The 12,477-nt window shown below is 39.5% G+C and overlaps 1 protein-coding gene and 1 long non-coding RNA gene across 4 annotated transcripts in view; one reads left to right on the top strand and one right to left on the bottom strand.

Annotated features, from left to right (window-relative positions):
- The window catches only part of LOC138433517 (uncharacterized), a 57,860-nt gene that overhangs the window by 30,978 nt on the left and 14,405 nt on the right, over window positions 1-12,477 (top strand). The gene's annotated exons all lie outside the window — the stretch shown is intronic.
- PRUNE2 (prune homolog 2 with BCH domain) overlaps window positions 8,582-12,477 on the bottom strand; it is a 291,389-nt gene continuing 287,493 nt past the window's right edge. For 2 of the 3 annotated variants that reach the window (XM_069576309.1, XM_069576310.1), the window contains one exon: window positions 8,582-11,728. In XM_069576309.1, the coding sequence (XP_069432410.1) occupies window positions 11,698-11,728 (31 nt within the window). In that variant the 3' untranslated portion in view covers window positions 8,582-11,697. The remainder of the gene's footprint in view (window positions 11,729-12,477) is intronic. The other variant, XM_069576307.1, reaches the window with a different exon arrangement.

Below are 12,477 nucleotides of genomic sequence, written 5' to 3'. Positions count from 1 at the left end.
AATCCATTTCATCAGTCTTAACATCTTATTTAATAATTAATGTAATTAATGAGTTGAATAAATCTTTGCCACCTGTTCACTTTATAGTTCTGTGAAAGTCAAGCTTTTAACTTTAAAATATTATATTTTAACAAGCAGGAGACTACTTTGTTCTTTTTATTTATGATTCTCATTTTTCTTTAAAAGCCATCTGGGTAATATATCCTCATGAGAGTTGTAGCTTTAAATCTGTCTGACTTTTTAAACAACTTGCCATTGAGGTGAGTCAGACTTGTGAGTGGATACCCCAGCCTCCGGCCAAGCTGCCCTGGCAGAAGCTATGTGGAACAGGGATAAGCCATCCCTACAAAGTTCTGCCCAAATTGTAGATTAATGAGCAAAGTGAGTAAATTATTGTTTTGAAGTCATTTGTAATATAAAATAAATGATACAGGGGACATTCCTTTAATTTTGGGAGGAAGGTTAAAATTAAAAATATAGCAGGAGTTTCTGTTTGTGCTTCCATTACTTATTCCTTATGTGAGATCTAATTTCCACGTCATCTAGGGGTAAAAAGGCATTTCTTCATCAAAGGCTGTTATGACAGTGACTCTTGGCCTCTTAGATCTTCTCACACTGGAGAGAAAAGGAAAGATGGAAGCCACATACAGATTATAAAGAAAGTAAATATTAATACTGTCAAGTGCTGTGGGCTTCTCTGGTGGCTCAGATGGTAAACAAATCCTCCTACCTTGTGGGAGACCTGGGTTGGGTCCCTGGGTTGAGAAGATGCCCTGGAGGAGGGCATGGCAACCCACTCCAGTATTCTTGCCTGGAGAATCCCCATGGACAGAGGGGCCTGGCGGGCAATAGCCAATGGGGTCACAAAGACTTGGACATGACTGAGCGACTAAGCAGAGCACATCAAGCGCTGAGCCTGCGGCCACTTTCTTTCCTGCTTCAGCGATGCTTCTTTACTCACACCACACTCTCTAAACTTTGGGCCAGTGGGTAGACCCTTGGCTCCTGCTCTTGGTTTGGAGAAAGTCTTTTCCTGCATAGTATTTTTCATTTATGAGGCATCTCTACTTATTTAAGGTGGAGACTGGGAGTGAGGCTCCTTTTTCTTCTGAGCCCATTGGTCATTCCAGCGTTCCTCAGGAGTGACTTGAGAGTGTCAACATTCCTCATGACCTTAGAGAGAGGTGCATTTTCAGAAGGCTGGCCCTTGGTGTCTCCAACCTTCTCATGAGCTTGAAGACTTCTTCTCATCTCTTTAGTATGAGACGGAAGTGGGCCAGATCAGTCCTTAAGTGTATCCTTTCTTTATTCTTCATGATTGTCAATCCATTGAATTAATATATCTGCAAACCAGACTCTAGGTCATTCTGTCCCTAACATTATTAACTAGTCAACCAGAAAAACAGGAAGTTAACAGCTTTTTGAGATGGACTTGCATTCTATCACAGCATTGCATTCTTTCCATTCTATACATAATGGATTGTTGGGTGCCCTGTATAGTCTGGGAGGAGGGATAGGTGCAGGGAGAGAAACAGGCTTGTAGTCAGGGTTTTTAGGCTTTATCAGAGGTCAAAGAAGCATAGCTTGTTGAACTTATAAGTCTGATCTACAATCCAGAGACATATCCATGCCTTCAGGAGCTGGGAGCCCCATCGTGGCCTGCTTCTTTCAGAGAACCTCAGGGACAAAATGTGGGGGTAGATAGTAGGGCAACTGACTGAGTTTATTGGTGAAACATTTCTTGATTTGATCCTTACGGCTACAGGAATAGTGTTTGAGTGTCTTTAGGGCAGTGTGGCCTAAAGACATTTCAGTAACAGCCAGCTGTCAAACAGAGCTGTCATAATCAGCACTGACACTGACCCACCCTATGATTTTTCACTTCCCTTACTCTGCTGAGCCCCATTCACCTTCCTCTCTTCTCCTTCCTTTTCTCTTTAAAACACCCAGTTACCTCTGTACTGATCAAAGCTGACTTCAGTTTACACCGAACCTCCTTCCCCATTGCAATAACATATTACTTGTTAAAATCTGTCCTAGCCATTTTAACTAATATCTAGTTCTGTTAACCTCTGACAGCATGTGGAGAAATGCAGCGTCTCACACAGTGACAGTCTAAATTAATGTAATTATTCCTTAGGTGGTTTAGCAGTGTTTGTCAACAATTTAAAATCTTTTCAGCTGAGGTATACTACTTCTAGGAAATTATCAAAAAGAATTTTGGACATGGAGAGATAATCAGAGCACAAACTCTGCCTCTCTTTCTTTCTACATACATAAAAAATTTATGATGATATATATGGAAAGATTTTCCAGATAAATGCATTATAATGTATTAATAAACAGTGATGTGATTGAATGGTAAGACTGGTTGATTTTACCCTCTACTCTATATTTTCTATATTGTTTATTTTTCAATAAGCATGTATCTTTCCTGAAACAGAAAATGAAGCTATTTTATTTTGTATGTTAAGAAAATCAATTAGAACAAGAGGTATCAGTGACCAGCATCAGGAAAATTCAAATATGCAAGGACCATTGGTCTGTGTTTTTGTTCCAGTGCTGATTCACCAGCTGTGTGATCTTGAGTATGTCACGTAAACATTGAGTTCCTACCAGAATGTTAATTTGTGCTTGCGTTCCAGTGGTAATACCAGGAGAGACCATTTTCCTTTCCTATTCTTCTGTATTTTCCATTTTTTAGACAATGATCATGAGTTACTTTTAATGATGGCAAATAACCAATATGAAACTATACAAAATTCATTCATTCTCTTTAAAAGAAAATGGTGCTAACCAGTATGGACGTTTGGAAATTATTATTCTGGTGAGGAAATAATTTTAAACAAAAGGTACAGATGTTTTTATTTATTTATTTAGCTGCACCAGGTCTTCACTGTGGCAAAAAGGACCTTTTAGTTATAGCACGTGCACTCTTAAGTTGTGGCATGTGGGATCTAGTTCCTTCCCTGACCAGGGATGGATGGATGCCAAAGATGAATAACTTGAATCCAACAGGGAAACCCAAATCAGGACCCTCTGCTTTGGGAGCAAGGAGTCTTAGCCAATGGACCACCAGGGAAGTCCCCACAGATGTTTTTTTATATTGGAAATTCCTTCTCTATTGAGTTTTCAAATAGGAAAGCCGTTTTATAAGTCTCTTTGGAGAAGGAAATGGCAACCCGCTCCAGTATTCTTGCCTAGAGAATCCCATGGACGGAAAGGCTTGGTGGGCTACAGTCCACGGGTCGCAAACAGTCGGATATGACTGAGCGACTTCACTTTCACTTTCACTTTGCTCAAAAAAAGTACTTTTTTTCCTTTCACAATTAATAAGTATTGGGGAGTTGCTGTGAGTGGATGTAACTATCTTGTTGTTCAGTATGATGTAAATTCATGGAATCTTATTTTATTCAACAGAGTATAATCTATTAGCATGATTGTTTGATCCTCAAACTGTCCCAAATCTGACCAGTGGGAGCCCCTTCAAGCTCTGTATTTTTTTGACACATCCCCATCAAAAGCCATATAGACAGAATCTTCTTCAAGTGTTCAAATGAATATCATCAGGATACAATGAGAAAAATACAAATCAGTTCTGAGTTATAAATGCCAAAGAAGATGAATAACCTGAATCCAACAAAGAATCCCAAATCAAGACACATTCTATATAATACTGTGAGAGATCTTAAGTGTCAGTGTTTTTCAAAACCAGTCTTTCCAGTCAAAGAAAGACTAAAGAATTGATTGAAGGAAACTAGAGAGATGTGGCAACTGAATACCACGTGTGGTTCTGAACTGATGTCAAGACCAGCTCAACAACCAGGGTTTACGAAAGTGTGATACGGCAAGAGAATGAGAAAAGAGACACAAGAATTCAGAAAAGCGAGGATCAGGGGACCAATACCGCTCCAAGGTGAAGGTGCCAAAGCTGAATCCAAGCCAGCTTTATTATACTTTCAGCCGTGAATGAAAGAATATGCAGGGAGTTAAACTATAACTCATGTGGACTTCAGGGCCAAAGAACAAAATGATCATTAACCATTGAGTAATTAGGAAACAGTAATCAATAACAAACCAGTAACTAAGACTAACATTCTTATCTATAGATTTTCCACCAGATACGTAAAACATGTGACTCTGAGACGCCATTTGAGAAACAGTCGCCGACCCCAGGATCATATCTTGTTTTCAGGATTATGTACTGTTCCTTCCTTCTGGACTTGTTCCAAGAGTCTCATACCTTATAGCATCCAGTTTATCAATAATTATAAATTTCTTTTGCAGCCCTTGCTGGGGCCTGCTTTTCTTTTATTCTTCCTGTCTCTTACAAACTGGATCCTTTTACTTTAAAGGATAAATTTGAACAGGTGAAACTTGAATGGCATCTGTGGATTAGATGGTAGCAATGTTTCAGTGTTAATTTCCTGGCTTTAATAGTTGTATTAGGTTATGAGAAGAATGTCCTCGATAGTAGGAAGTATACTAAACATCTAGCGGGGAGGAGGCATTATGTAGACAACTTATTCTCAAATATTTCAGGAAAAGTAATTTTTTTCTTCTGTTCTTGCAAGTTTGAGATTGTTTCCAAATAAAAAGTAAAAACCAGAAGTAAACTGAGCAAAAATAAGAGATGGAAAAGTTGGAAGGAGCTAGAGGTAGAGTAAGGCAGAAGTGGCATAAAATGGCTATATCTGAGAGAAGAGGAAGAGGATTAAAGAGAATTAGTCTATTTAAAAAAGGAGGTGGGAGAGGAAACAAGAGGCTAACATGGTTGACAGAAAGTAAAGGTGGGGTTGGCACTGGTTTTGGAGGAGTTGGCAAGTTAACAGACAAAAGATTGGGTGAGTGTGAAGATGAAGAACAGGGTGGGGGAAAACTAATATTTATTGAATGCCTTCTATTATTAAGTATTAGGCTGGACATTTAAATCCCATTTAGCTCTTACATAAGTTTGTAAGATGAGAGTTTTATCCACATTTTAAAAATGAATAAACTAAGGTTCAAAGAAGTTGAGTAGTCCAAAATAATATAACTGGTAACAGAAGCAGGATTTAAATCCCAGTATGTGTAATTTCAGTGAGAATGGGATAGGAGAGGAATGGTCCTAACAGGTCATAGAAGAGGAATAATTTAATTTTTTCCCCAGAGAATGGAGGGATCCCAGAGACTGAGTGAGAAAATGACGGTGGAGGTTTGGAGGTTGGGATTGAAACTGGATTTTGAATAATTTGAAAAGATATGCTAGCTGAAGTCACTGGGGGAAGGGTAGAACCATAAAGAAGAGAAACACTGAGAAACACCATCATTTACAGGTGAGAAGAGCACAGAGAGGAGTTTGCAGAAGGCTAACGGGGCGTGATAGGATGACGTCAAAGAAGGCACCAGATGGTCCCAGCTTCCCAGGGCTCACATCCTGTGTAATCCTCTCTCCTTGGGTGGGGCTGGATCTAGTGACTTGCTTCTAATCAATGGAATGCAGCAAAATTGGCTGGATGTCACTTCTGTGATAAGGTTATAAAAATGGCACCCTCCCTCTTATTAGCAAATTCTCTCTTGTTGTCAGGGAAACAAGGTGCCATGTTGCAGAGGTCCATAAGGCAGAGAACTGAGGGTAGCCTCCATCTAACAGCCAACAAGGAATGAGGCCCTCAGTTCAACAACCTTCCAAAAACTGAATCTTGCCAGCAGCCATGTGTATGAGGTTGGCCGATTCTTTCCCAGTTGAACTGTTACAAGAGGGAGCCATGTCAGGAATGACCTTTGTCGCCATCTTGATGTCGTCAGTCTTGTGAGAAACCTTGAGCCACACTGTGGTTGCCAGCCTGTGAGACGCCTAAAGCAGAGGACCTAGCTAAGATGTATCAGGATTTCCAATTTATAGAAACATAATAAATGTGTGATGTTCAGCCTGCTAAGTCTTGGCATACACAGTTGATTTTCATTATTTAAGAATTCCAACAATTGCAAATTCTCCTATTCACTAAAATTTATTTTAACCCCAAATCTATGTTCATCTTGTTTTCATGATCATTTACAGACACATACAGAAAGGTGAAAGTTGACTTATCTGATGCACATGTTCCCAGATGAGGTTGAACAAAGCAAACAAACCTTGAACAAACCTTTCTGGTTCCAGTTCTCACACTGTACACACACAGTATATTTTCATGGTCTATTTAGTGTAATGTTTTTGGAATTTTGTGATTTTTCTTGCTAGTTTTACTGTTTAGTCTCCAAGCATAGAGCTGAAGTGCTGTCTAATGTTCCTAAGTGCAAGGAAATGTGCCTTACAGAGAAAATTCATGTAATAGGTGATCTTCATTCAGGCGTGAGTTATATTCAGGATTTGGCTGTGAATTCAATGTGGCGGTGAGTTCAATGTTACTGTGACTCAACAAGATATCATTAAAGAAAGTGTATGTAAACAGAAGCACATATAAAATAAGATGTTATTGATCAGTTGATGAAAATGTGACTAGAGGCTCACAGGAACCTAACCCTGTTTCCTGTAGGACCGGTGGTTCAGTATGCACTGATTTAATGTTCTCATTGCCTTAATAGATGTAACTTCCTCAAATAATGAGCATTCACTGTAATTTGTTAAGTACCAATAGATAACAAATATGGGGAGAGAAAGGACAATTCAATTCGCCAATCTATGGGAGAAGAGTTTCACAAGGAGGGCATGATTAAGCATCGAGGGTGTAGGTGTCTCAATGAGGGTAAGACAAGAGTTGCTGCCATTGCTGCTAAGTCGCTTCAGTCGTGTCCAACTCTATGCGACCCCAGAGACAGCAGCCCACCAGGCTCCCCCGTCCCTGGGATTCTCCAGGCAAGAACACTGGAGTGGGTTGCCATTTCCTTCTCCAATGCATGAAAGTGAAAAGTGAAAGTGAAGTCGCTCAGTCGTGTCTGACTCTTCGTGACCCCATGGACTGCAGCCTACCAGGCTTCTCCGTCCATGGGATTTACCAGGCAAGAATACTGGCGTGGGGTACCATTGCCTTCTCCGGGACAAGAGTTAGTGGATGGCAATTATTGGTGTCTGTCATCTGAGTATCACTAAAATTGCTATTGAAAATAAATAATTTTGCTTGACTAAAGAGAATTGTTTTGAATGGATGTGAATGAAGTTTAGGAAAATTAGCTTCACAGAGCAATCTCCTTGCTTTATAAAGCCTACAACTGTGTGAGGATTGATGTGTAAGGCGGCACCAGTTTGGGGTAGCTCAGGACAGGCTTCTGGCAGCTGCAGAGCACTGATGCTGCCAATGCAGAGAAGTGTTAAAACCACAGGAGAAGCAGTAGAAGGGAACAGCCCCTTGACGTCCCAAAGCACCTTAACAAGGCTTTTCTATGATCTGTGGCTGAAAGTTTAAGGTATTTTCATTTTATTTACTTTAACTTCAGCCAATTAAAAAGCTTATTATTTATTTTGATTTTTAATTAGACTTCTAGCTTCATTCTGGGTCCCCACTCCTACCCTTACCCCTGTACTCACTCTAATGAGCATGCAAAGTTGTCAACTATGCATGGACTTTGTAGAATATTGTGTGTGTGTGGGGGGGGTGTTAGAATTTACATAAATGACACTTGGCTATAAATACTGAGTTCTTATTTTTCCACTCTACCCCATGATTGAAGTGTTGCTCTCTCGGTGTATAATTTGTTGCTTCTAGTAGCTTGTCAGTACCATAGTGTGTATCCTCCACACTTCACCCATCCCTTCCCCTAGTGCTGGATGCCTACCCTGCCTCCCATTCCCACAACCATAGTCAGGTGATGGGAGCAGAATGAATGTAACAGTCCACCTTGTAATATCATGCCCTTCATTTGCCTGTAATTACCTTTCAGTCTTCTCTTGTCCTTCTTCTCTTAGTTAGGTAGAGGACAGTATCCACCAGCATTAAATCCTAGATCATGAAGACATGAAGTATCTCACTTTTTGTAAAGCAACTTCTCATTTGGTTATTCCAACAACTTTCTGAGAGGCAGAGCCACACATTTGTTTATTAGGTTTAAAAAAAAAAAATCTCAGTGGTAATTCCCAGTGCCGTTTGATGGTTGTGAAAGTAAAAATTAAAGAACTAAATTTAAAATGGTATTTAATGCATTTTAATTAAAAAATAAACCTCTGCTCTGGAAAGATGAAGGACAGAGAAAGGAAAAGTTGACAAAATCAAGTAACCATGAAACTGAGAGATGCTTCCAAAGTGAGAAATTGCTTTCTCAGGAAGCAAACAACACATTTTGAAAGTGTAGCTGTTTGAGGCATGGAAAACAAAAGTGTAAAGGGAATAAAGTTTGGGTGACAAGAATGCCAAGATTTATCCTGTTCTCAAGGACTGAGGGCCCAGCTAGACTGACATCCAGATAAGACTTCCTGCAAAGTGAAGCTGGAGATAGATTCTTACTGACTCAGAGAAAGAATGCCATCACTTGTGGAATCATTTTTTTTTTTATTTCTGAATTATACAGAGATGCTATATATATATATATATAAATATATATATATATGAATATATATATAGTGTTGTTACATATTTTTATATTATCAATTCACACTATTTAGGTAGAGTTTATTTACTAAAACAAAGGTCTAATAGATACTTTATTCTGAGCAATCCAATACATGGTAGAAAAAAACCTTTAAACATATAAAAGATTCATTTGTGCACATCTAAATATTTCTAAGGGAGCAAACTACAGAGGCATTATGATTAATTAGATGAGAGTTGCAAAATCAGTACCATAACTGAATACTTAAAACAAGACCTTAATAACACAAAGGCGTGGAGTAGTGACTTCCTTACATATGTCGGTATTTTGTCTTAGAAGATAACCCCATAAAACATTGTATGGCTTCAACAGGAACTTCCGGGTTTTCTTCCACCTTCAGCTGTTGCCCTCAGACAGACTTTCTTACTCCTTGACAATATCTTCTGTGCAGATTTTTGTTCTTTCTCTTAATCAAGGAGCTAAGTGAATAGCAGTTGACACTTTGGGAAAACAATACTTTTGCCCCAATGACCCTTTGGTTCCCTCAACAACAAATCTACAGGAAAAGTGCAAACAGTTCCCAGAAGTCAGAACCAAAGCAAGAATGCTCAGAATGCAAAAGCTAGATAGCTAATGGTGTGAATGTTTACATCTGTCTACCTATTTGCTGAGGGGTTATTTTTTTCAGAATTCTTCTAGGCTTCTATTCACTTGGTTTGAATTTACATGGTAGCTTTTCTCTAGCACGTGCAATTAAATTTTCTTTTTAAGATAATAAAATAGCAGATGCCTAACTATCAGAATGGTTATGCAGCTCATTGAACAGTCCAAACAAAATCATTGATTGGGAAAGATGCTCATAATTTCCACATAGCAAGATAAAACTCCAAACAGAATACCACCTGAGTAGCCTTCCATGAACAGGCTTGACAAGTTCAAATAAAATGTAAATGCTAAGGCTGTTGTTATGTCTGGTTGACTGTCACAAGAACCTTTTATGGATAGCTCTATGTCCTCTGGTTCCTACCTCTAAGCTGAACACTGAATTCTTCATTACTTCCTGTGGCTAAGGGGACCACATAATTCATCTTCCACAATGGGACTTTACTGAGCGAGAGAGCATTATTAATATTGATGCCAGGGCAACAGTGAGCAAACTGGGTGAACAAATTGGGAAACCGGGTCATTGCGCTTATGTCCATGCTAAGTTCTGGGAAAGGCACAATTTGGGCCGCCAAAGGTGGAGGTGGGCTGTGGAAGAAGATGTGCTCCAGGGTTTCTCTATCAGACAAGCCAGATGTTATGAGGGTGGAGAGCCAGAAGAATGATCTAGTAGGATGCCAAGTTGAAAGGGATTGAGAAGGGGACATAGTAGCTACGGCTTATGGAGGAGAGAGAGCTGACCTGTGTGTATGAGAGCATGTCTGGCAGGTGGGTGCGGGATGGACATGAAGCAGATGAAGGCAGTGAAATTCAGAAACCTGAGCAAAGATGTCTCCTTCAAAGCTCATGATACCCAGGGCTCGACATGTCCCCGAAAGCTCTCCCGGAGATAGTTATCACTCTCAGACTATGGTGGAACCCTGGTCTCCACTACAGTTTAATTTTGAAGAGCATGTTAATGATATGTGATAGTGGAGTCTGTGAAGTTTCCAGGGTAAGGACAGGACCTCAGCAACACCTCTGAACAGCCAAAAGCCTTCTAAGCAGCTTCACCTTGGGCTGTGTAAGCACACCCCGAGCCATGTGTTCGTGGCTTGGACTCCTTGCCTTTGTCAGCAGGCATGAGTCTTACTGATTTGTGGATGCCAAAAGCTTCTTTTTTTAAGAGTAAACTAGTTTTCAGCCTAATTTGTGTGTACGGTTAGAGAAACTAGCATCTGACTACAAAAGGGAGGCCAAGGAAGGTTGCATGGGCTGGCACAGGGCTCAGCAAACGCTGTCTATAGAGTCAATGTTTTAGGCTCCATGGGCCACATGGTCTGTGGCAGTTACTCCATTCTGCTGCTGCAAGATGAAAGTAGCTGCAGAGAGTCTGTCAACAAATATGTATGGCCATGTTTCAAAAAGATGTTATTTATGGGGACTGAAATTTGATAGTTTTCTTATGTCATGAAATATTTAAAAAAATTTTTTTCAACCCAAAGCACGAAAACTGTTCTTGAAGGCCATGTGGAAACAGGTGGGGGTGCTCGATTTACCAACCCCTCCTTCCTCTAGAGGCCCATGGGTTCTAAACCATGCTGGTATTTTAAAAAACACATGGAGACTATAAAGAACTATTTTGCAAAGGATAGTACATACTCATATTTAATTTTAAGCCCGTGAGTGTGTTAAAGCAGATTATTTTGATAATGCATGTGAGAGAGATTCAGATAACTCAGTGTTACCAAAAAATGAATTTCTGAGGGGCTGCCTTCCACAGTGCCCTTAGCACTTAAAGTGCAACATCTTGAACTAAGTTCATGGCTTGAATCAAAGACAGCTACCAGAAATGTGAACATTGATCCTTAAGTTTCTCAGTTTGGAGGTCTTCAACATTCCCTGAAGAAATGACTTTTTTAAAAGACCAAATTCACAGAACACACAATGCCCATTTTGATAACTAAAATGAAATTGGTGTGAATTAGGAAACCTGGCTTCCTTTGGAGATGTTAGAATAAATGTGGACAAGAACCAAGTGGATGCTTAACTGACGTGGTGTCACACCTGTGTCTGCGTTATGGCTATCTTAAGCAAGCTCAGGGTTTGAAAGGTGGCGTTTATGTGGGGCCAACTTTCCCAGGGACGGTTGAGTCCTGTGTATTTTAAACTTGAAGTGATCACCAAGGAGAAATCCACTCATAATGAATAGTGGACTGAAGTTACCTCAGTGGTCAACAGCAGTCAACAAAGAGACGAAATACCACTATACCAAGGGTTAATGAAATATTGAAATGGAAGATCCTACTTTCTTGCTAAGGTTCAACTAAAATCTTTGAGGCACATAATTGGCAAAATAGGAAATACACATAATTCCATAAAACATGTTAAGAGTAAACAGATTCTCTTACTGTTTTTCCCCTTAGAAATTTAGAATGGCAGCAGGTAGTGCAAACTGGAAACAGAGTACCATCAGTGCTGTCTCTTCCAGGTAGGTAGGTCTCAACAGAACCACGAAGCAGAAAAGCAGCCCCTTCGTCCAGATGTGGCCAACTAGGGCTTTTCTTTCAGCTTCAGATTAATACTTTGAAAAGAAAGGAAGAAAAAAAAAATGAGCAACGTGGAAAACTGAATAAGAAGCAGTAATGATTCAGGGAGCCTGTGCTTGTTGCTTTTTTCCCTGAGGACTTATTGAAAATAATTCATGCACGTTTCTTATACTAGACCAATGTGGTAAAAACACAGTTTTCCCCGAGTTGCCAAGGCTTTCTCTAAAAGATGGAGTCTGTTTATTTTTGCCAAACTGTTTCTAGAAGCATTTTACACCTTTCAAAATGATCTAGAGGGCAAAAGACTCTTGTGCCGGCTCATTTTTAAATGGATTAAGGACTATTATTGCATTTTGGAAATCCACCTTTCCTTTCTTGTAAATGACTGTTTCTTGAGAGGCAAATAAATGATCTGCCTGATATAAGGAGTATCTGACAAGTGCTAAATTATGACAGTGGTAAACAAGAAAACAATGGCAAAAAACCCTCCAGTATTTTCTTAAAAACATTTTTTTTTTCCAGGACTTTCCTGGTGGTCCAGTGGTTAAGACTCTGCGCTTCCAATGCAGGTGGCCAGGGTTCAATCTCCAGTCAGGGAACTAGATTCCACATGCTGCAGTTAGGATCTGGCATAGTCAAGTAAATAATAAAATCAAAGACAAAAGACCGGATACATTGAAAAGACATATAATACATTTTTTTTTCTCATTATAAAAGAAGCACGTTTATTTTTTTATTTCTGAAAATTACAGAAAATGATGAAGAAAAATTTTAAAGTTACTTG

Source organism: Ovis canadensis, chromosome 2 (assembly GCF_042477335.2).
Source record: "Ovis canadensis isolate MfBH-ARS-UI-01 breed Bighorn chromosome 2, ARS-UI_OviCan_v2, whole genome shotgun sequence".
In the NCBI taxonomy this organism is placed as follows: Eukaryota; Metazoa; Chordata; class Mammalia; order Artiodactyla; family Bovidae; genus Ovis; species Ovis canadensis.
This window is presented reverse-complemented; position numbering and strand designations above follow the sequence as displayed.